At 40.1% G+C, this 23,385-nt stretch overlaps 1 protein-coding gene across 1 annotated transcript in view; it reads left to right on the forward strand.

The window, feature by feature from the left end:
• Positions 1-23,385, forward strand: part of LOC126235590 (Down syndrome cell adhesion molecule homolog) — a 45,098-nt gene that overhangs the window by 21,151 nt on the left and 562 nt on the right. The window contains exon 2 of the mRNA XM_049944303.1: positions 18,691-18,928. Within this exon, the coding sequence (XP_049800260.1) occupies positions 18,691-18,928 (238 nt within the window). The remainder of the gene's footprint in view (positions 1-18,690; positions 18,929-23,385) is intronic.

The raw sequence follows: 23,385 nt of genomic DNA on the forward strand, positions 1-23,385 counted from the left end.
TCCTTTTAATCTAGGAGCTGCTGCTGTCGTGTTGTCATCCTGGAGGGAGGGAGGGAGGGAGGTCAGCATATGATTGGTTGACTTCTTCTGTTTTGTGTGGCAGCACAGACTTTACGCCATGACATCCCCCCCCCCCCCTCCTCCCAAAGTGACGGACCACTGTCATATATGGAGCACAACAACAGGTGGAGGTGGGGGGAGAGGCAGCAGCATGGACGCTGTGATGGACCGGAAGCTGTGACTGCAGAGGACGTCAGACTTCCACTCTTACCCTGCCATCTGGCCTTCACTCTGGTGGAAACGTCCCCCATAAGATGCTCAGAAGGGTACGCATCCACCTCCTAAGGCCCATAAAAAGATGTAGAAGGTGCTGGCTGCTGAGGCATGGGCGGGTCCAGCTCCATCAGCAGGACCGCAGGAGTCGTCCCACGATGTTGTGATAACACTCTCCGGTGGCTGCTGTGCCCGTGCTGCCCTCAGGATCCATGAATCTGGGGGAAGATATGCAGAAGGATCACCATGCACATGACAGTGGCAAATTTCATTGTGACTTCAGCGCAGCAAACCGTCTGGGCCTGAAATGAGATACATACATGTGCCAAGTCAATGAAGGATCTCATCTTGTGCCCACTAAAAACCCTGAAAACACAATATCATGTGGCATGAAGTGATACTTGTGGTCTTCCTTTGTTGCTGGATGCTGAGGAGGGTGGAGCAGTGGCCAATGGCGGCAGCCATGAAGCAGTTCTGCCGGTGATGGTCCATCTCTTGGATGCGAATGATAGGAGGTGAGAAACAGTTGCAGTGCTTGATCCCTGGTGTGTGCAGTGTGAAGCTTGACCATCTGCTGCTTGAAGGTTCTGACAAAATGTTCCGCTTTGCAGTTTGACTGTGGCTGGAATGGTGCACAAGTTAGATGCTGTATGCCATTGCATTCACAGAATGTTTCAAATTCATTTGATTTGAACTGAGGGCCATTGCCCAACACTATGATTTCAGGCAAACCTTTGAGGCAAAAAAATAGAGGACAATGCCTGAAACATGTTACGTGACACTGTCGAGTTCATTGAACCAGCAAAAGGAAACTTGCTATAAGAGTCTACCACAATCTACCAATGAATGTTCCAAGAAGGTCCCACAAAGTCAATGTGCACACGTTGCCATGTTGATTGTGACAGGCCAACTAGAGAATTTTTGTGGCAGAGCAGACTGATTTTCCACACAGGTGTGACACTGCGACATCATCTCTTTTTCTATTTCAGTGTCTGTACCCAGACAAGTATAGTTTTTATGCACAAACTGTTTTGTATAAACTGTCCCCCAGTCTTCTTGGTGAAGTAGCTTCAACACTTCTTTTTGCAAAGCTTTGGGGAGCAACACATGTGAGTGCCCACTGTCAAAGAATCATATCCTTGCCGTACAGCGAGGCTATGCTGATGTGTAAAGTATCAGCGCACTACAGAGTTCTATATGCTATGCTATGCAATGAGCGAATGTAGTTTAGCAAAATGGTTAAATCTGGATCAGCTTCCATGGCCTGTGCAATTTTCCTATAGCTCAGAGGAAAGGATTGAAGCAGTTCAGAATTCTGAGCATCAATGTGACAACAAGATGCAGCAGAAGCATCAAAGTCTGTATCAGCACCAATTGGGAGACAAGAAAGTGCATCCATGTTGAGCTGTCAGACGATACACAATCTCATACTGGTATTAAGACAATAACAAAGCCCACCTTTGCAGTTTTTGAGCAGTTGATACAGGAACTGTCTTCCTTGGATGAAACAAGAACTGCAATGCAAATAGTGGTGGAATTGGGTGACACACTGTAGCCATTGCCTCTTTCTTTACTTGTGAATAGCTATGCTGAGCTTTTGACAACACTACTGTTGCGAAAGCAATATGCCTGTCTTTATCACCAAATCTAGATACTGCAACTCAGGTTTAAAAAAATCAAACTTGTCCAGTCCATAGTCCTGCATCAGGTAACACACAAAACAAATAATGCAAATTTCCAATGCGTTCTTCCGGTGTATGACATGCTGCAACAATATCATCCAAATACACTCCTGGAAATTGAAATAAGAACACCGTGAATTCATTGTCCCAGGAAGGGGAAACTTTATTGACACATTCCTGGGGTCAGATACATCACATGATCACACTGACAGAACCACAGGCACATAGACACAGGCAACAGAGCATGCACAATGTCGGCACTAGTACAGTGTATATCCACCTTTCGCAGCAATGCAGGCTGCTATTCTCCCATGGAGACGATCGTAGAGATGCTGGATGTAGTCCTGTGGAACGGCTTGCCATGCCATTTCCACCTGGTGCCTCAGTTGGACCAGCGTTCGTGCTGGACGTGCAGACCGCGTGAGACGACGCTTCATCCAGTCCCAAACATGCTCAATGGGGGACAGATCCGGAGATCTTGCTGGCCAGGGTAGTTGACTTACACCTTCTAGAGCACGTTGGGTGGCACGGGATACATGCGGACGTGCATTGTCCTGTTGGAACAGCAAGTTCCCTTGCCGGTCTAGGAATGGTAGAACGATGGGTTCGATGACGGTTTGGATGTACCGTGCACTATTCAGTGTCCCCTCGACGATCGCCAGTGGTGTACGGCCAGTGTAGGAGATCGCTCCCCACACCATGATGCCGGGTGTTGGCCCTGTGTGCCTCGGTCGTATGCAGTCCTGATTGTGGCGCTCACCTGCACGGCGCCAAACACGCATACGACCATCATTGGCACCAAGGCAGAAGCGACTCTCATCGCTGAAGACGACACGTCTCCATTCGTCCCTCCATTCACGCCTGTTGCGACACCACTGGAGGCGGGCTGCACGATGTTGGGGCATGAGCGGAAGACGGCCTAACGGTGTGCGGGACAGTAGCCCAGCTTCATGGAGATGGTTGCGAATGGTCCTCGCCGATACCCCAGGAGCAACAGTGTCCCTAATTTGCTGGGAAGTGGCGGTGCGGTCCCCTACGGCACTGCGTAGGATCCTACGGTCTTGGCGTGCATCCGTGCGTCGCTGCGGTCCGATCCCAGGTCGACGGGCACGTGCACCTTCCGCCGACCACTGGCGACAACATCGATGTACTGTGGAGACCTCACGCCCCACGTGTTGAGCAATTCGGCGGTACGTCCACCCGGCCTCCCGCATGCCCACTATACGCCCTCGCTCAAAGTCCGTCAACTGCACATACGGTTCACGTCCACGCTGTCGCGGCATGCTACCAGTGTTAAAGACTGCGATGGAGCTCCGTATGCCACGGCAAACTGGCTGACACTGACGGCGGCGGTGCACAAATGCTGCGCAGCTAGCGCCATTCGACGGCCAACACCGCGGTTCCTGGTGTGTCCGCTGTGCCGTGCGTGTGATCATTGCTTGTACAGCCCTCTCGCAGTGTCCGGAGCAAGTATGGTGGGTCTGACACACCGGTGTCAATGTGTTCTTTTTTCCATTTCCAGGAGTGTAGTTTGAACAGTTAGGTACTCGAGCAGTCTGCTGTTGCAAATACTGTTGGAAAATGGTAGGTGCAGAAGCACTGCCAAAAGGCAAATGCAAATATTTAAAAAAGCCCAAATGAGTGTTCACACCATACACAATTTGAGATTCTTTGTCTAGTATTATTTGAAGATATACGTCGCATGCAACAGTTTTTGAATAGTAGTGACCTGCACCTAATATGTCCATGAGATCCTCTGGGCATGGCAGTGGACAAGTACCAATCACACTTTGTGGGTTGACTGTAGACAACACAGTGGCGAATGTGACCTGAAGGTTTGGGGAGCAAAACCAGTGGACTTGCCCATTGACAATCTTGTCTGGGTGCAATAGTTCTGCTATCTTGCATTTCTTTAAGTTCAGCAGCCACTTTGTCCCATAATGCAATGGTAACAGTTCTGTTCTGCCAAAATTTCACCTGAGCATTGTCATTCGTAGTAATCTGTGCAACAACGTTGTTAGCTTCACCTACATCTTCTGTGAAGAGTTCAGAGAATTCTTTCAGCAAGCAAGCTACACTGTCTCTGGCATTGAATGCAGCCACTGACAACGTATTGTTCTGAATTTGAAAGCCAAACAAATCTAAACAAATTAAGGCCAAATATGTTCTCAAAATCGCATGATTGTGGCACAGTGAAAGTTACAGTTTGTGTATTCGTAGTAATCTGTGCCACAACATTGTTAGCTTCACCTAAATCTTCAGTAAAGAGTTCAGAGAATTCTTTCAGCAAGTGAGCTACACTGTCTCTGGAATTGAATGCAGCCACTGACAATGTATTTTTCTGAATTTGAAAGCCAAACAAATATAAATAAATTAAGGCCAAATATGTTTTCACAATCACGTGATTGTGGCACAGTGAAAGTTACAGTTTGTGTATGCAAGCTGTATGTGATAGGCAAAGTACACTTTCCAAGAATGGGGAATAATTTACTCATTATAAGCCATCAGGTGCGTCCTAGTTTTAGACAGGTGTGGGGAGCCTAATAGTTCATATATGTTATGATTCAACAATGTAACAGAGTCACCTGTGTCCAACTGAAATTTCACACGTTTTCCACTAAGATATAAATGAACAGAAAGTTTTTTGGACTGGCGTAGCACTGAAGAAACTATGCTTGCTAGTTTTGCTAATGCCTGCAGCAGGCTTTTAGTACACTGCATTGATTACATGGGCCTTGTGATTAGATTTTTGTGAGTTGGCAGAATTCTAATGTTTGTTCCATTGGAAACATACAAATTGCATGTGACCTTTATTACCACAAGCGTAAATCTACACTTGTCAGGACGGGAAATCTTGGCATTTGTCCCATGAATAGCACCGAGAGCTTGGCTTCATTCTATTTACTGATGTAGCCCCTTGTTTAGAGAACTCTTTACACGGCTTGGCACATGTGTGCTGTTGTTGCCTACTGGGCCAGTCATGAACAATGGACAACTCAACCTGACAAATTGGTGGGTGCTCAACTTTATCGCCCGCTATGGCACCTGAATCATACTGCTCTAGAATTTGCATAACATGCTGAAATGATGGTTCTGATTGTTTGAAAATCTGTTCTGTAAGTTTGACATCAGCCATATTGTACATGATCACATCATGCAACGTAACGTGAATATAAAGCAGCACTAGCACATTTGCATTTCCATTTCCTTGTCGTACCCAGCAGACCTGTTACCCATTTGCAATAAGTTTGGCCCGACCTTTTCTTTCAATGACAGAATTGGTACCTAACTTCCACCACATTCGCTTGCTGGTCATAGTAGTTAATTGGAGAACCTACTAACTGATCATTGAAAAGTTCACTCAGAGTGTCATTACGGAACAATTTCTGAATGAGGCAAAATACTGCACTTCCTACCACTGACAAAAAGTAATGTAGTTTCACAGTACCTGATACTTCGTGAACAATGATGTGGGCTTCAGACTATTGCAATCGCTTGAGCCATTCCTCTTCTTTTTCGTTAAACTGGCGAAAAGGCAGCATGGCACTCAGAGCTACAGTTGTTGCAAGCTGGTCTGTGGGGTGTGCTGCATTGGTCACTTGATTAGCCAGTAACTGCTGTATCGTGTTTGGATGGGATGCAATCTGCTGCATCTGAAACTGAAAAATGTGTTAGCTGCATTACACCTACCACTTGCAGCTAAGGTGCCTGAGCAGGTAGTGGGAGAGGTGGCTTGTTTATTTTGGAATAGGTAAAAGCAATAAACAGACAATGCAAGCAATGAAAATAAGCACACAATGAAAAGAAATTTCTGAAATGCCCACCTGAAAACACTCAATAGAAAACAGCACTATAAGAGACACTGTTAAAATACGTAAACACACCCCTGCAAAGAAAAGACAAGATAGAATCACGGCGCCAGCAAAACACAAAAGCCCATGAAAGAACACCTGCTTTCTTTGGGATTGGAATTATTATATTCTTCTTGAAGTCTGAGGGTATTTCGCCTGTCTCATGCATCTTGCTCACTAGATGGTAGAGTTTTGTTAGACCTGGCTCTCCCAAGGCTGTCAGTAGATCTAATGGAATGTTGTCTACTCCCGGGGCCATGTTTCGACTTAGGTCTTTCAGTGCTCTGTCAAACTCTTGATGCAGTATCACATCTCCTATTTCATCTTCATCTACATTCTATTCCATTTCTATAATATTGTCCTCAAGAACATTGCCCTTCTATAGACCCTCTATATACTCCTTCCACCTTTCTGCCTTCCCTTCTTTGCTTAGAACTGGGTTTCCATCTGAGCTCTTGATATTCTTGCAAGTGGTTCTCTTTTCTCCAAAAGTCTCTTTAATTTTCCTGTAGGCAGTATGTATCTTACCCCTAGGGATATGTGCCTTTACATCCTTACATTTGTCCTCTAGCCATCCCTGCTTAGCCATTTTGCACTTTCTGTCGACCTCGTTTTTGAGATGTTTGTATTCCTTTTTGCCTGCTTCATTTACTGCATTTTTATATTTTCTCCTTTCATCTATTAAATTCAATATCTCTTCTGTTACCCAAGGATTTCTATTAACCCTCGTCTTTTTACCTACTTCATCCCTCAAAGCTACCCATTCTTCTTCTACTGCATTTCTTTCCCCCATTACTGTCAATTGTTCCCTTATGCTCTCCTCGAAACTCTGTACAACCTCTGGTTCTTTCAGTTTATCCAGGTCCCATCTCCTTAAATTCCCATTTTTTGCAGTTTCTTCAGTTTTAATCTACAGTTCATAACCAATAGATTGTGGTCAGAATCCACATCTGCCCCTGTAAATGTCTTACAATTTAAAACCAGGTTCCTAAATCTCTGCCTTACCATTATATAATCTATCTGAAACCTGTCAGTATCTCCAGGATTCTTCCATGTATGCAACCTTCTCTTATGATTCTTGCACCAAGTGTTAGCTATGATTAGCTGTGCTACATAGAAATAGCTAACAAAGTGAAGTTGCTATCAAAGTGGGCTGCCACCAGTCAGGTGTGGCGCATATGTCCTTTTCATTCCCTTTCACCGAGGAGCCGCTGCTGTCCCGTTGTCGCCCTTGAGGGAGGTCAGTCAGTGTGTGGTGTGTGAGTGGCTGACTTCTTCTCACAGCCGTCCCTTCTCTTTTGTTCCCGACTAGCATGCCGGTGCTGACTTTAAGCTGTGACATTAACTTCTCCTGTTTGTGTGTTCATGCTACTTAACATTGATGTTGCTATTGGCTGACTACATCATGTGCCCTATGCTCTGAATATCTCCTGTCATTGGCATGGGGAAATCATGTGATATGAGCTATGATTAGCTAACAAAAGCGCATTGCAATCTTTATTTCAATGCTTCAGAAATTAATGTGCTGTGTTTGGTGGAATTCGAATTTATATTTCCATAAAACGAAAATATGCAGTGTATTGTAATATGAAAATGCACATCAAAGATCTTTTCAAACCGCATTCTCTTTCTGTCTGTCTCTCTCTCTCTCTCTCTCTCTCTCTCTCGCTCTCTCTCTTTTCTTCCCCTTCCGCATTGCTGCAGACAACAGTCAGGCTCAGGATTCCCAACTAACTATGTTAGTATAAAACAGATGTTGCTTCAGTTCAAAGAAATTCTGTCTGAGCTAATTAAGAGATTTATAACAAATAAATTAATAAAAGCTGCTGCTATTCCATCACGGCACATGAAATAGGTCAGAGCACTGTCACAGAAGCAAATGAAAAAAGCTTGCCAAATTTGAAAGACCACAAAATCCCCAAGATTGGTGATGTATTTTGGAAGATCGAAATGTAGTGTGGGCTTCAGTGTGAGTGCTTTTAATAGCTTCTGTGATCAAACTCTGTCTCAAAATTGGACAGAAAATTGAAAGAGATTCTGGTCTTACGTAAAGTGCACCCGCAGCAAGACAAAAGTCAATACCTTCACTTGTGCAGTACCAATGGCAATATTTCCAATGATACACCGTTGAAATGGAGTTGTTAAATACAGCTTTTCAAAATTACTTCACCAAAGAAGACAGAATAAATACTCGAGAATTCAGGTCAACTGCCAACATGGGTAGCTTAGAAGTAGGTATCTTTGCCATAGTGAGGTAGCTTGAAGCACTTAATAAAAGCAAATTTCCCAGTACAGATTGTATAACAGTAATGTTCCTCACACAGTATGCTAATACAGTAGCTCCATACTTAGAAATCATATACAATCACTCTCTTGACAAAATATTTGTACCAAAAGACAGGAAAGTTACAGAATACTCAAGAAAGTAATTCTCTGAATCACTAACATCAATTTGCAGTAGAAATTTGTATCATATACTGTCTTCGAACATTATCAAATAACTGGATGATAATCACATATTGACACACAGTCTGCATGGATTCAGAAAATATTGTTCTCGTGACAAACATTTAGCTCTTTATTCACACAAAGCAAAGAGTGCTATCGACAGGTAATCTCAAACTTATTCTTTATTTCTAGATTTCCAGAAGTCGTTGTACACCAATCCTCACAAGAGACTGCTAATCAAATTGTGGGCCTCTGGAGTATTGCTTCAGTTGTGCGACTATTCATTATTTCTTTTCAGAAGGATCATAGTGCGTAACAATCAATGAAAATCATTGAATAAAACAGAAGCAATGTCTGATGTTCCCCAAGGAAGTGTTATAGACCCTGTGCTGTTGCTAATCTACATAAATGATATAGGAAACCATTTGAACAGCCCTCTTGGATTGTTTTCAGTTGGTTCTGTCATTTACTATATAGTAGTCATCAGAAGACCAAAATCAATTGCAAAATGTCTTCGACATAACATGTGTATGATGTGAAGACTGGCAGTTGCCTCTCAATAAGGAAAAGAACAAAACAAAATCCATTACATTTTGGTTTGATGATAAATTAAATCACACAAATTTAAAGGCTGTCAATTCAACTACATATCTAGGAATTACAAAGACAAACCAAAGACGACGTTTCATTGTCAGAATGCTCAGAAAGTTCAGCAGATCTACGAAAGAGACTGCCTACACTATGCTTCTTCATCCTCTGCTAGAGTATTTCTGAAGTGTTGCCATCCTGAGGATGGAGGACATTGAAAAAGTTCAAAGAAGGCCATCTTGTTTTGTATTATCGTGAGCTAGGGGATTGTTGGTAACATGACGAGTGCAGTCTGTGACTACTGATTACTCACTGTGTAGTGATATTAGGTTGGTGCATAGGTGCATAGCATTTTTTACTATTGGTGTGTTTATTGATTGTAATTTTTTATTTGTGGTTTACTGTTGCTATTTGAATGTACAAATTGTCATTTTGAGATAGTGAGTGGAGCTGTGGATGCTAGAAAATGGAGTGCCAAGTGGAGATATCAGAACGTTTCCATTGTATTCTTCTGTTTGAGTTGAATAGAAGGGTGACAGCAACAGAAGCAGCCAGAAATATTTGGGTTGTGTATGGGGATAATGTCATTGGACCTCCACTTCACAGGACCGATGACTGAATCACTAAAGCAGGGTTATTAAACACAGTTTTTCAAAATTCCTTTACCAAAGAAGATGAAGTAAATATTCCAGCATTTGGATCAAGAACAACTGCCAACATGAGTAACTTAAAAATAGATATCCTCAGTGTAAAAGCAGACTGACGCACTTAATGAAGGCAACAAGGCAAGAAAATTGTTTTCTCATTTTAAATAGGATTGTTTTGACTTTAGTGTGCTCTCCACATCCAGAAAGATGTTCAGGGTTTGATGAAGATCATTTAAACACAAGAATCCAAAGTGATCGGCATCAGTGTACTCAAGAACTGGCAAATGTGATGAACTGTGATCATCCCATCATTGTGCAATATTTGCCTGTAATGGGGAAGGTTCAAAAATAGTGTATATGGGTAAAAATGTGAAAAAGCCATCTTTGACAGTGTGGTCATGTGCTTCACACAGGGGACAATATCACCGCAAAGGCAGCATACATAGTGGAAGTCCCGGGAAAGAGACCCAAGGGATGACCTAGACAGAGATGAAGCGACACTGCACAGTGATTCAAAGGCTGTAAATCTCCATTCAGTAATGGCCCACGATCGTATTAGGTGGAGACAGCACATCCACTCAGGAGGCACTGCCACAAGGTGGGACAATTGCTAAAGGAAAAGTTTCTAACGCAAGGGAAAGAAAGGAATGGTCGAGCCCAAATAAAGTAGCAACTGCCTGTGCAAAGACCTGCATGCTTCCACAAAATATGATGTTAAGAACCTGGTGGAACAGTGATAGTGTGGCACACAGCAGATTGCTTCCTCAAGGTGTAAGCATCATTGCCAACATTTATTGTCAGCAACTGAGACGTCTTGCAGACGCAATCCAACAACAACCAGGAAGACTGCATGTGGTATGCTACTCCATGATAACGCCTTCCTACATTCTGTTAGACGGACATAAAATGCTGTACAGGAGTTTGGTTGATAAGTCATTCCACATCCACATTATTCACCTGATCTGGCACCTTTAGATTATCATCTTTTCCTCTCTTTATGGAACATCCTTCAAGGAACTTCGTTTCCAGACAAAAACGCACTCCAGGCATGGCTGAACAAGTTCACCTTAAAATCATCTGAGTTCTGCAGTCTTTAAGTAAATTTTAAAAAAAATTAAAAAGTGTTTTTTTAAATTTTGTTACTTAGACTTGGTGGGAGATTACAGTTACTTTTATTTAGCTACCCCAATGAAATCCTACATGAAGTAGGAATGCGATTGTACTATATCTTTGACTCAGAAATTGTTATCAAGAAAATTTTCTTTCATATTAAATGCTAATGAGATAAAATATTGTAATATTTCATAATTTATGTTAATAAATGTCTTTCACAAAATAGTTCCAGTCCAAGCCAAAGTTCTCTGTGATTTTGGCTTGTGAGATTTGGGTGAGACCACTGAAAATATTTGACCGCAGTGCCTATCAGGAGAATCATCGAACTTCTTTAACATAATGTCGAACATAGCAGATTGCTTTTTCAGATATACAATATGGTTAAATTTCAGTGAAGCTGCTCAAAACTCTCTCACAAAATTCTTGTCTTTATTATATGATACTTGTATCACAATACTTTCAAAATGAAATTGTGACTGGGATTGCATACATAATACAAACGACTGTGAACAACACTTTGCTTTCAAATTATATTTTCAACATACGTTTACATCAATTCAGCAATGAACAGCAGTTAGAATCAAATCAGAAAAGGAATGCAATGCAAATCAGAATGTGAATGCTAACACCAGTCTCTCCATTGTTTCATCACTTATGTATCATATACGAATATAGTACTGTTCTTAAAAGAACAGATACCATTGATGACCGTGCAGCTTCTCTAGAGTAAATGATAATTAATTGAAACCCTCAGCTGCCAACAGGTGTTGTTGACATACTTCGAAGGGGACAGTCGAAAATGTGTGCCCAGACCGGGACTCGAACCCGGGACCTCCTGCTTATATGGCAGATGCTCTATTCATCTGAGCCACCGAGGACACAGATGAGTAGCGTGACTGCAGGGACTTATCCCTTGCACACTTCCCGTGAGACCCACATTCCCAACTGTCCACAATCTACTTATGTAATGTACCTAATAGAAATTTGCCCAGCCACTCATTACTTGCACCCACTAAGGTGACGATTCCTGTAAGAGTTCGGGCAACATGTGTGCATTCGCACAGATGGAGGTCAATGGCTGGGTAGCCGTTAACTGTATATGAATATAGTAACTGCGTTCGGGGCACCTATTTTCAATTGTCCCCATCGAGGTATATCAACAACACCTCTCGGCAGCTGAGGGTTTCAATTAATTATCACTTATGTATCAGTTGTGACGAAACATTCTCATTGCATTATGACATAGTTTGATCGTGTCTCTACAATTTAGTTTCTCCTTGCTCTTAAACAGTCTTAGCCACTGCACTTGAACAATAACTGTTAGTACTTGTACATAATTAAGAAACCATAAAAAACTGCATAAAAACTCTTGAACTTAAGAAAAGAGGTGTCACAAGTCATGGAATTGAAAGTTACCCTAATGTTGCAGGCTGTTGTAAATAGTGAAGGAGAATGTATTGTTAATGAATGAAGTCTCTGTTATGTGTAGTTGTTGTTTTCATTAAACTTCTGGAAAAATGTTACTAACTGATTCTCCAACCCAGTGCAAGAACATAAAAAACCTGGAAAGGATGTTGGTTCATGCAAGACTCAGGTACACTGAGGACTTTGGTGAGACAATGATCTGACATTGGACTAACTGCCCAAGTGGATGCCCTGAGAGATTTTATATACATTCCTGTTAATTAGACCGGAGTGTTTGATTGAATTTTTCTTAACCCTCTTGTGGTTGATGGGGCACGTACATCCCGCTAAAGTAGTATGTAGGTTTGAGCATTGGGACATATGTATCTGTTGTATCTGTCTAGTGTCATGATGTAATGAGATGTTTTTGGCACTTGGAGAAAAATACTACAGTCTACAGCATGGTTATATAGAAGGCAGTGAGTGATCAAACAGGAGGGCATGTATTTTTCGGCGGCACAGTCCATCTGTTTCATGAAAATCAAATCAGATCATCTTCTTCTCCATTCTGAGAATGTCTGAAGTAACTGTATTTTCTTATACACATAGACAATATTTTTTTTTTTTTTAAACGTTACTACACACTTTAGTAATTCAGCTGGTTTGTACATAATTTGAATGTTGTGGACGTTTATGCCCCACAAAATGTCACCAGTTGTTGAAAATATTGGTGTGTCAAAGCCATTTTCAAATGTTATGTCATAAATTTGTGTGCATTATTTCAAGTTTTACATTAACAAGAGAATAAATATGTTTTGGTACTGATTTATTATATTTTTTTCCCTATGATTGCCATCCTGATAAAAACATTTCAGAATCAAAAATTTAACTGTGAGAATCCTAGGTTCACATGAAGGCATGAATCTAGTTATGTTCATGGGACATATCTGTCCTGCCTTGCCAGTTTTCAAAGTCAGTCAGCTTAAAAAATCTTTGTTAGTGCAAAAAATAAATTTTAACCATGGAATAGTTAAATAGCATAAGCAAAGATTATAAATTATGAGACAGAATTGCAAGCTAGTACTTCACCTGAGGAGGCAAAATGTTTAGTACATCTTGGAAGCACATATAAAGGAAAAGTGTTGATCTGTTCTAGCGGTTGGAATTACTAGTTCCTTCATCAGGGTGGATACAGGGTCTAAGTGACCTGCTCTTTCTTTTTAACCTTGTTTGGCCTTATCTTTCACTCAACCTTACCCCTCTCTCTTCCCTGAAGAAGGAACTGTTTGTTCCAAAAGCTAGGATAGTGTGCCTATTTTACTTTTATATGTGTCCATCAGCAGTACTACAAATTTTGTTTCTTGAAATTGTATCATACTATTTAGTCTTTTACTCGACTGAATTTTCCTTTGATAAAATAAGATAATGTAATTCATTTACATAAAGTGATCTTGCCTTGCTGACTCCTCAGCAGCTTATTTTAGTATACACAAATCTATATTTGTAAGAGATTTTTATAGATTGTAAAATTCTGACTATCTATTCTATGTATATTTTTGAAACAATAGTATTAACTGTAGAAGATAAGAAATATACGTGCCGTAATGCAGAAATTCATGATCACAATACTAGACAAGTACAGAATTTCCCTATGATAAACAGAAGACTGCAAAACACAGCAAACAGTCCATATATTAATGGAGCAAAGTACTTCAGTGCAATGCCAAATGAATTGAAGGTAATAACTGGAGAGGCATTCAAAAAACATCTAAAATCATGGCTCATTGAGCAATGATTATGATTATATAGCCTACTGTAGAAATTAAAATATGAAGTATTATTATGTCAAATAATTTGGACTACGCTCTTAGGTTCCTATTATAAAGTAAATTTAGATTGTATACTGTTGTATTGTACTACCAATTTCTATGCATGTTTCACGCAAATAAATTACAAATAACAAAATATTCTCTGGTAAGCATGTTTTGTTGAACTTACTCTACTTTCCGTATTAATATGCAGCACATCTGAGAGAGAAAGACAGCTTTGCGAGTAAAATTATATTCACAGATGAGAGGAAAACACTTGCCGACAGAACCAAAGGAGACAAAGAATGTAAAATAAAGCTCCAGAACGTCCAGTATATCACTAATAAAACAGAACAAGTTGCAGAATTTTTAGGACGGAGCAAAGTCCACTTAAACATTGTTAATGAACTAGCATGTAAGATCCAAGAGATGTGTAGTTTTACACTAAATAATTACAAAACTGTTGGTGCACATTGTAGAAAGATACACAAAGGTGGTGGTATAGGCTTTCAAGTTATAAATAATGTTCCGTGTGAAAACATTGATTGGGTTGATGAACATGCTGTGGAGATGGCCTTTGAATGAGCAGCAGTAAAAATGAAACTAGGCAGAAAATGGCAAAATAATTGTTGGCCTTTATAGATCACGCAATAGTGATGTAGATTAAGTCTTCCACCATTTAGAATTAAATTCACGTAAACCACCAACAAACAAAAAACAGATTATAATAATTGGATTTGTGAACATACACTCTTTAAGCTACAATGTCAATTATCTGAGGGATTCTGATGTGTAACACTGCTATAACCATGTACACATAAATTTGTTACTAACCAGAATAACACATGACTCATAGTTTTCAATCACCATGTCAGTGCAAACTTAAATGAGAAGAATTTATGGTGAGAGCTATTAAGAAGTCTCTCGCGGACCACAGAGCTCTTTTCATAGAGATTAATATGGATCACAAAGTAGTTCCAAATAGTGGCTTACTCACTTATAACATAAAAATTGACCATAATAAATTTAAGGAGGACTTTCACACAAAGAATGGCAGAAGAAATACACATCAGATGATATTAATGGAAAATGGGGCCATTGGTGTGAACTACGTTTACACAAAGACTCATAAAATTCCTCCAGAAATTGACAAATTGAAAGTATAAAGAGATATGAATTTTTGATACATCCTAAGAAAGTGTAATAGCAGCAGAACACCAGAAGAAAATTGATGAATGAGCCAAAGATAGTTTGTGAGGCCTTCTTAAAACATTGTAGGGAGCCATGCAGAGAAGAAATTGTGGTAATACTAAATAAATTCAGTTAAAATGAGTAATTCATTTTTCCTAAGGAGTGTAACAGAATATGTGATAGTGAAAGTAATCGTATAACTCAAAATACAGGGTGACAATTATTGAATTATATGGGTGGGTGGGGGGATGTAAATTATTTACAAACTAGGGCATGCACACATTCAGCATGTAAATATCACTACAGATATTGGGATTTAGGTTACGACATGTTCAATATGCCTGACATCCTTGGTGATGTTGCAGCACAGATGAAATGCAAAATCCTGCATGACCCACTAAAGTGTCACAACATTGATGCTGTTGATGAACTCCTAAAAGCTGGTATCAGCTCAGCTGTGGTTTTGGGGTTATTGCTGTACACCTTGTATTTAATATAGCCCACAAAAAGGTGTCACATGTTTTCAGATTTATAGCATAGTACCCCAAAGCCAGAATGCAGTTCCCAATGTGCTCCTTCAGGACATCAAACACACTCCTGCTTTGATGCGGGCGAGCTCCATCTTGAATGAATCACATTTTATCGAAATCAGGATTACTTTGGACAATGGGGATGAAATCATCTTCCAAACACTTCATGTACCATTCGGCATTTTACCATGCTGTCAAAGAATATTGCACAAATTATTCCCTGACTGGACATTGCACACCACACAATCATCCATTGAGGGTGAAGAGACATCTCGATCATGAAATGATAATGCTCAGTCCCCCAAATGCACCGATTCTGCTTATTGATGAACCCATACAAATGAAAGTGGGCTTAGTTGCTAAAGCAAACAATATTCACATCAAAGTCCTGTTCATCAATTCTGTGGACAATAGTGTTCCATGGGCCTGGGCTTAATAGCTGATGGGTTTGAATTTTGTATGAGAAGAGGTGCAGGTCTTCAAGAACAATTTGTCGCAGTGTCTGCCAGTTGATTCCCACTTGTTGTGCAGCTCATCTGATCTGTTTCCTAGGGCAGTCTTCAATACAGCATGTCTTCTCCATTTTTTCAGGCGCTTTCATTGTTTGGATGACCGACACTGCCAACACTGTCATCGTGAATGCTACCCATTCCCTCAAACTTGTGAATCAAATTCTTGATTGTTAGCACACTTGGACCAACTGTCTTCAGCTTCAGCTCTGTCACAACCTTCCTTTGAGCGCAGTTTGGCTGTTATTGCTCGCATAGAAGGCATTCACAAGGGCTATACGTTCAGGTACGCTGTACCGTGACATTTTCATGTGCCAAATGGCCAATAACAACAAGGTCCAAGCGCATGTGCGTGCAAATTCCCATCATGCCCCGTGGCCAACGGTGCAGTTTGAACATCCAGATGCAAACTATTCAGAAGTTATGACAATTTTATTTCATATATTTCAAGAATTGTCACCCTGTAAGAACATCTAGCAGTTGCAATGACTTATCATCTATATGACAAAAAACACATTTAATAAACAGTTCAGTTGGCCAGGGGACCTTACCTGAACCTGTAAAAATTACTGAGATATGGCTCTTTAAAAAAAATGGAGTAACCATTGGCATAAATAATTACAGGCCAATTTCATTGACTCTGCGTATGGTAAGTTGCTTGAAGGATGAATCCAACACAAGATGGATCTTACTTCTGGAAATATAACTTATTAAGCAAATCACAGTGTGGGTTCCAAATAGAGTGATCCACAATGACAGCAGTAGTAACGTTTTTCCATGAACTGCTAAACAGACTGGATGAAGGAAACAAGGTCACTGGGGCTTTCTGGATTTATCTTAGACCTTTGATTCTGTAAATCATGAAGCACTATTATCCAAATTAGACATTTATGTTACAAGAGGAGTAACACTAAATTTCTTGAAGTTCTTATGTCCATGATAGAAGACAGTGTATGTTATGTTATGAGAATTAAAGCAAGACCCTGATACTCAAATCAGCATACAAAACTTTCAACTGGGGAAGTATTCTTGGGACATTTTTGTTTCTTGTGTGTGTTAATGGCATAAAACAGCTGCAAAACTCATAGCTGATGATATTTCATTTATTATCTGAGGCCATATTGTGCAGCTAGCATTCCAAAGTAATAAAGATAACATTGAACTGATCACACAGTGTCTAACAATGAATAAATGTACATTGAATAAGTCTTAAGGCTGTTATAATGAAGTTCTTGTCTAATTATAACCAACCTCATATTGAATCACTGACTGCAGTTGAAATTTCATGTAAACATAAATTTTTAGGCATTGAAATTGATGAACATCTTAAATGGAAAGGGCATATTAGCTACATCTGTAAAAAGATTAGCAGCATACTTAATTTTCTAAAAGCCTCTCAAGTATTAATAAATCTTGTCTTTAATGAGTGTACTATCGATTAATCCACTTGCATTTGTAATGTAAAACTGAAATCTGGGGTGGGACACCAACAGTCTACAAGGATGCACTTCAGGCTAATAATTATTTTTTTTTTTATTTTTTGTAAAAAAGAATTATGAAATAAGCATAATGAGTAGAGACATTTGTAATTACAATCAGTGAATCAGATGTGATTATCATAAGATACTGACATGAGTAAGAAATGAACCACAGTCACAGTCTGCTTAAAGCTGAAAGGTAATTCTATGATGGGTTACCAGTTCTATGATGGGTTACCAAATAATATGAAGCAACTTCATAGAAATCTTTTTAGGTGGAAGTTGAAAATGTTGTTAATGAAAATATGCTTATACTCACTCAAAGATTTCTGAGCTACATCGTCAGTAGTTCTACTTTTGAAGACTGCAAGATATCAGTGGTGGTACATATTTATACAACAGTAATTAATGTGCTACTTGTTGTATATAATCATTATATGTATGGTGGCATGAAATCATTGTTTTAAATGTAGAAGACTAAGAACAAGATAGTAAACTTATAAGGACAAGCCGGCCGCTGTAGTTGAGTGGTTCTAGGCACTTCAGTCCAGTGTCGCGCGGCTACTATGGTCGCAGGTTCGAATCCTACCTCAGGCATGGATGTGTGTTACGTCCTTAGGTTAGTTAGGTTTAAGTAGTTTCACATCTAGGGGACTGATGACCTCAGATGTTAAGTCCCATTGTGCATAGAGCCATCTCCATTAAGGATAAATAAAGATTATTAGTAGTATTAACATAATACAGAGACAGAAAAGTCCCATACTGCTCCTTTGCAGCATCTCTTACTATCATAACATTCTTTCTTCACTTTTATTTTTACCTATAGCCTAAAAGTTCCTTGATGTAGGAAACACAATACTCAAGAAGTATCTGTGTGTATCAATGCCTGATGTTTTGAGAAATAGGTCAGTCTTTTAGTTTAACTACCTACCTTTCTTTATTCTTTAGAGTGCAGATGGATTTTGTGAGTGATTGTTCTAATAGCTGACATCCTCAAAACATGATGAACTGCATGTAGCAAAATTATGTGGTAGCAACAGCTAGATATGTATAAAACTTTAATTGTTGTAAGTTGGTTTTGTGTGTGTGTGTGTGTTTACAAGGTAGGAAGAAATATGCATACTAGTCACACATAGGCAATTATTAATGTGAAATAAATTTCTTCCAGCCACCAGACAAGCATCTTCAGCATGGGGAAATTATGGGATATTACATTGGATACAGACTAGCAAATTCAAGTGAACCATTTCATTACAAGACATTTGAAGTGATCCCAGGCATAGAGCTGCAGAATACACTAACCAATCTTCAGAAGTTTACTGAGTACACTATTCTAGTGCAAGCATATAACAGAGTGGGGGCTGGTCCTCGGAGTAAGGAAGTAGTGGCAACCACAGATGAGGACGGTAAGTGTAGCCCAATCAAAATCCTTATAACACACATGTATGTTCTGTAAAGGGGGTAAAAATATACAGTTATTTCCAAGTGATGCTGTGCATGAGGAAATTTCACTGTTGCATGTCAAACATAGATTGTCTCCACTGTTGATAGTGTATTGTATTAACACTCGTATTTGGCCAAGGATTCTGAGAGAGACAGCCATCAGCTTCTTACAGAAGTTTACAATTTTTTTTCTGTAATTTCACCTGTGTTGCATATGTGAAAGGGTCCTGTCTCCTAACACTACTCATAATTCTAAGCTGTATGCCTATACAGCTTTTGGACCTATTATGTCAGCTAGTGGACCTTTCTCTCATTGCTCTTTGCTGTGAAGTTGCATTTTGAATACTTTTGATTAGTAAATTATCAGAAGACCTAGGTAGTCAATTTTATCCAACATTTTAATAGGCAAACTAGATATAATCATTATACACACATAAAAAAAAAAAAATTTGCATCACCTTGGTTCCGAGAGTTCCGGAACCTGTACAGAAAATTGGAATAGTGATCAACATTAACATCATTTCCACCCTTTTTATTGCTCATGAAAACCACACATTGCATGTTGTACCACCATACAGTGAGACCTTCAGAGGTGGTGTTTCATATTGCTGTACACACCGGTACCTCTTAATACCCAGTAGCTGATGCATGCCTGTACTCATCGCGGCATACTATCCACAAGTTCATCAAGGCACTGTTGTTCCAGATTGTCCCACTCCTCAACGGTGATTTGGCATAGATCTTGCAGAGTGGTTGATGGGTCACGTTGTCCATAAACAACCCTTTTCAATCTATCTCTGGCATTTTCGATAGGGTTCATGACTGGAGAACATGGTGGCCACCCTAGTCTAGCGATGTCGTTATCCTCAAGGAAGTCATTCACAAAATGATCACAATGGGGGCGCAAATTGTCATCCATAAAGTCAAATGTTTCATCAATATGCTGCCAATGTGGTTGCACTATCGGTCAGAGGATGGCATTCACGTATTGTACAGCTGTTACGACACCTTCCATGACCACTATCGGCATACGTCGGGCCCACATAATGCCACCCCAAATCAGCAGGGAACCTCCACCTTGCTGCACTAACTGGACAGTGTGTCTGAGGCATTCAGTCTGACCGGGTTGCATCCAAACACGTCTCTGCCGATAATCTGGTTTAATTCATATGCGACACTCATCAGTGAAGAGAACGTGATGCCAATCCTGAGCGGTCCATTCGGCGTGTTGTTGGACCCATCTGTACTGCGCTGCATGGTGCCATAGTTGCAAAGATGGACCTCGCCATGGATGCCAGGACTGAAGTTGCGCATCATGCAGCCTATTGCACACAGTTTAAGTCATAACATGACAGCCTGTGGCTGCACGACAAGCATTATTCAACATGGTGGTGTTGCTGTCCGGGTTCCTCCGAGCCATAATCCGTAGGTAGCAGTCATCCACTGCAGTAGTAGCACTTGGACAGCATGAGCGTGGCATGTCATCAACAGTTTCTGTCGCTTTGTATCTCATCCATGTCTGAACAACATCGCTTTGGTTCACTCCAAGACAACTGGACACTTCCTGTGCTGACAGCCCTTCCTGGCACAAAGTAGAAATGTGGACGTGATCAAACTGTGGTATTGATTGTCGATGCATGGTTGAACTACAGACAACATGAGCAATGTACCTCCTTCCTGGTGGAATGACTGGAACTGATCGGCTATCAGACCCCCTCCGTCTAATAGGCGCTGCTCATGCATGGTTGTTTACATCTTTGGGCAAGTTTAGTGACATCTCTGGACAGTCAAAGAGACTGTGTCTGTGATACAGTATCCACAGACAATATTTATCTTCAGGAGTTCTGGGAAGTGGGGTGATGCAAAACTTTTTTTGATGTGTGTATATTCAAATAATTAGATGCCTAGACAGCAGTTAATTACTATAGTGTGCAGTGTGGATATTTAATTATGTTACCGTTATGCTGCAGCACATATCACATGGATCCCCCAGAGAGGGAACTCCATAATGTGGAAAGAAGTCAAAATCCTGAAAAAAATTAAATTGTTAGTTTTGTAAATTGTGCTTGCATTTACAGAAACTAACTGTAAAATCACCTTACAAAAAATTCACACTTGATATCAGTTGTGGAATTAATTTGTTTCTGTGTGCCTTTCTCATTTCACTGTCTGTTTTGTATTTAGAAGTTAGAGTGTGCTGTAAGAGGTTAGATAATCTTGCATTTTTCTCAAATCTTTCCTTTTATGTAGATTTCAGCATCCAAATTTTGTCCAGGTTTACTGAAGACAGGACATAATAGTCATTATGGAGCCTTCCTTTTCAGAGTTGAGGCATTGTTGGTTGGTTGCTTTAACGTTCCTAGCCCTTTAGTTACAATTGGGGAGATTAAAAAGTCTACTCACCAAGTGGCAGCAGCAGAAAACACGTATGAACATTAAGGAAATGTGCAAGCTTTTATTGGCACTGCCTCATTCTTCTGTCAGAAGGGCTGAAGGGGAATTCAGGGGGGGGGGGGGGAGAAGGAAATGGACTGACGAGGTTTAGGAAATGGGAAGAGTTCTGAAAAGTCAGTCAGAACCCCACATCAGGGAAGACTCGCCAGACTGGATGAGGAGGAAGGACTGATTATTGGAGACTGCACTGAATGAGATTTGAGACCTGAGAGCTTAAAGGCGGAAGATAGGGTAATAAGCAAGACAGAGATTGCTGACAGGATATTGTGCAATAGTTAATAAGAGTGGAAAACTGGGGGTATTAAATGTTGTTGGGGGGAGGGGGGGGGGCAGGGGAGGATACACAGGTCAGAAAATAAAATAAAAGCTATGAAAAACTAAAAGAGATTGAAGAAATGAACAGTTACTGAGAAGAAACACGGTAAGATGTGTGGCGAGAAAGGAGGACATCTTGTAATACCAACTTCCACATCTACAGAGTTCTGAGAAACTGGTGTCAGGTAGAAGAATCAAGGTGGTACATGTGGTGAAACAGGTGCTGAGGTCACCACTGTCATGTTGTATAGCATGTTCTGCAACAAGAAATTGTATTTCACCAGTATACACACTGTGTTGATGTAGAAGGCCAGACATTGTACATGGAACAGGTGGTACACTGTGTGTGTAATATCACAGGTGCCTCTCCCTTTGATAGTATATGTTTTGCTAGTTAAAGGACTTAATACAGGTGTGCTGGGAGGGTGCATAGGACAAGTCCTACAGCAGGAGTGGCAACGAGGTAGGAGCGATAGCATAGACAAATGGAATGTGTTGGTGTGTTTTCTTTTCTGAAGAAGGCTTGGGCCAAAAGTTAAATGTGTAACAGCCTTTAGATTATGCCTGTCTGCAACTGTAGCAATTATCTTTTTTCTTATTCCTTCCTTCACTCCCTCTTTGTTTCTTGTACCATTTATTTTATTTTCTGAGATTTCAAGTTTTATCCTTCCCCCTGCCTTTCCAGCATATATATATAATAGAGTTATCTCTGACATAATTAGCTCTTGCTCAGTATTTTGTCAGTAATCCCTGTCTTGCTTATTACACTATCTTCCACCTTAAGGTGTCAGGTTTTCAAATCTCATAAAGTGCAATCCCCTTCTCGTCTCGTCTGGTACGTCTCCCATGATCCAGGATTCTAGATGATTTTTCTGAACTCTCCTCATTGCCTAAAGCTTGCTATTCCCTCATTGTTCCACTTTAACCCTTCTGCAGAAGGAGAAGCCAATGGCTCCAAAAGCTTGCACATTTACTTAACTTTTATATTTTATTTTATTTTTTACATTTTTTCTCCTTCTGCCACTTGGTGAATAGACTTTTTATCTATCCAGTTATATTTTCAAAATGGATTATTTTCATTGAGATATTAGCAGTGTAGTTATTTATACTCATATAATACCTTTAGCATACTTTCTTAGCATGTCTTACTTTTTTGTCTTGATAATCATTTTGCCATTGCACAATTGTTTCCTCTTTTTATACATCACATTCAAACAAAGTGTACACCTGAATCAAATTATTCATTATTTAAAATTGAAATTTATTTATATCTTTTGAAGTTTGTTCACACATTAGCAGAGTACCAATAGGTTGACATCCAAATTCCCATTTCATTATTTACATGTTATTGGGGGTAATGTGAAGTTTTTGAGTTTGATACGTAATGAAAGTAGTGCCATAGTTAAATAATTATAAGGGAAAAAATATTAAACACCAATGAAAACAAATAACAGTGAATTACATGCATTTTCCAAATCACTTCCCATGATGAATACTTGAAGTTAATCTCCAGGGAAACACTAACACTGACCAGTATACACTACATTTAGTATGTACTCCCATACCTCTTTTTAAATAAGCATCTGACACCGATGCATCTGCTTAATCCTACACATATTAATCGCTCAGTGGACAATAAAACCTGTGACAA

The sequence above is a fragment of the Schistocerca nitens genome, chromosome 2 (assembly GCF_023898315.1).
Source record: "Schistocerca nitens isolate TAMUIC-IGC-003100 chromosome 2, iqSchNite1.1, whole genome shotgun sequence".
NCBI classification, from domain to species: domain Eukaryota; kingdom Metazoa; phylum Arthropoda; class Insecta; order Orthoptera; family Acrididae; genus Schistocerca; species Schistocerca nitens.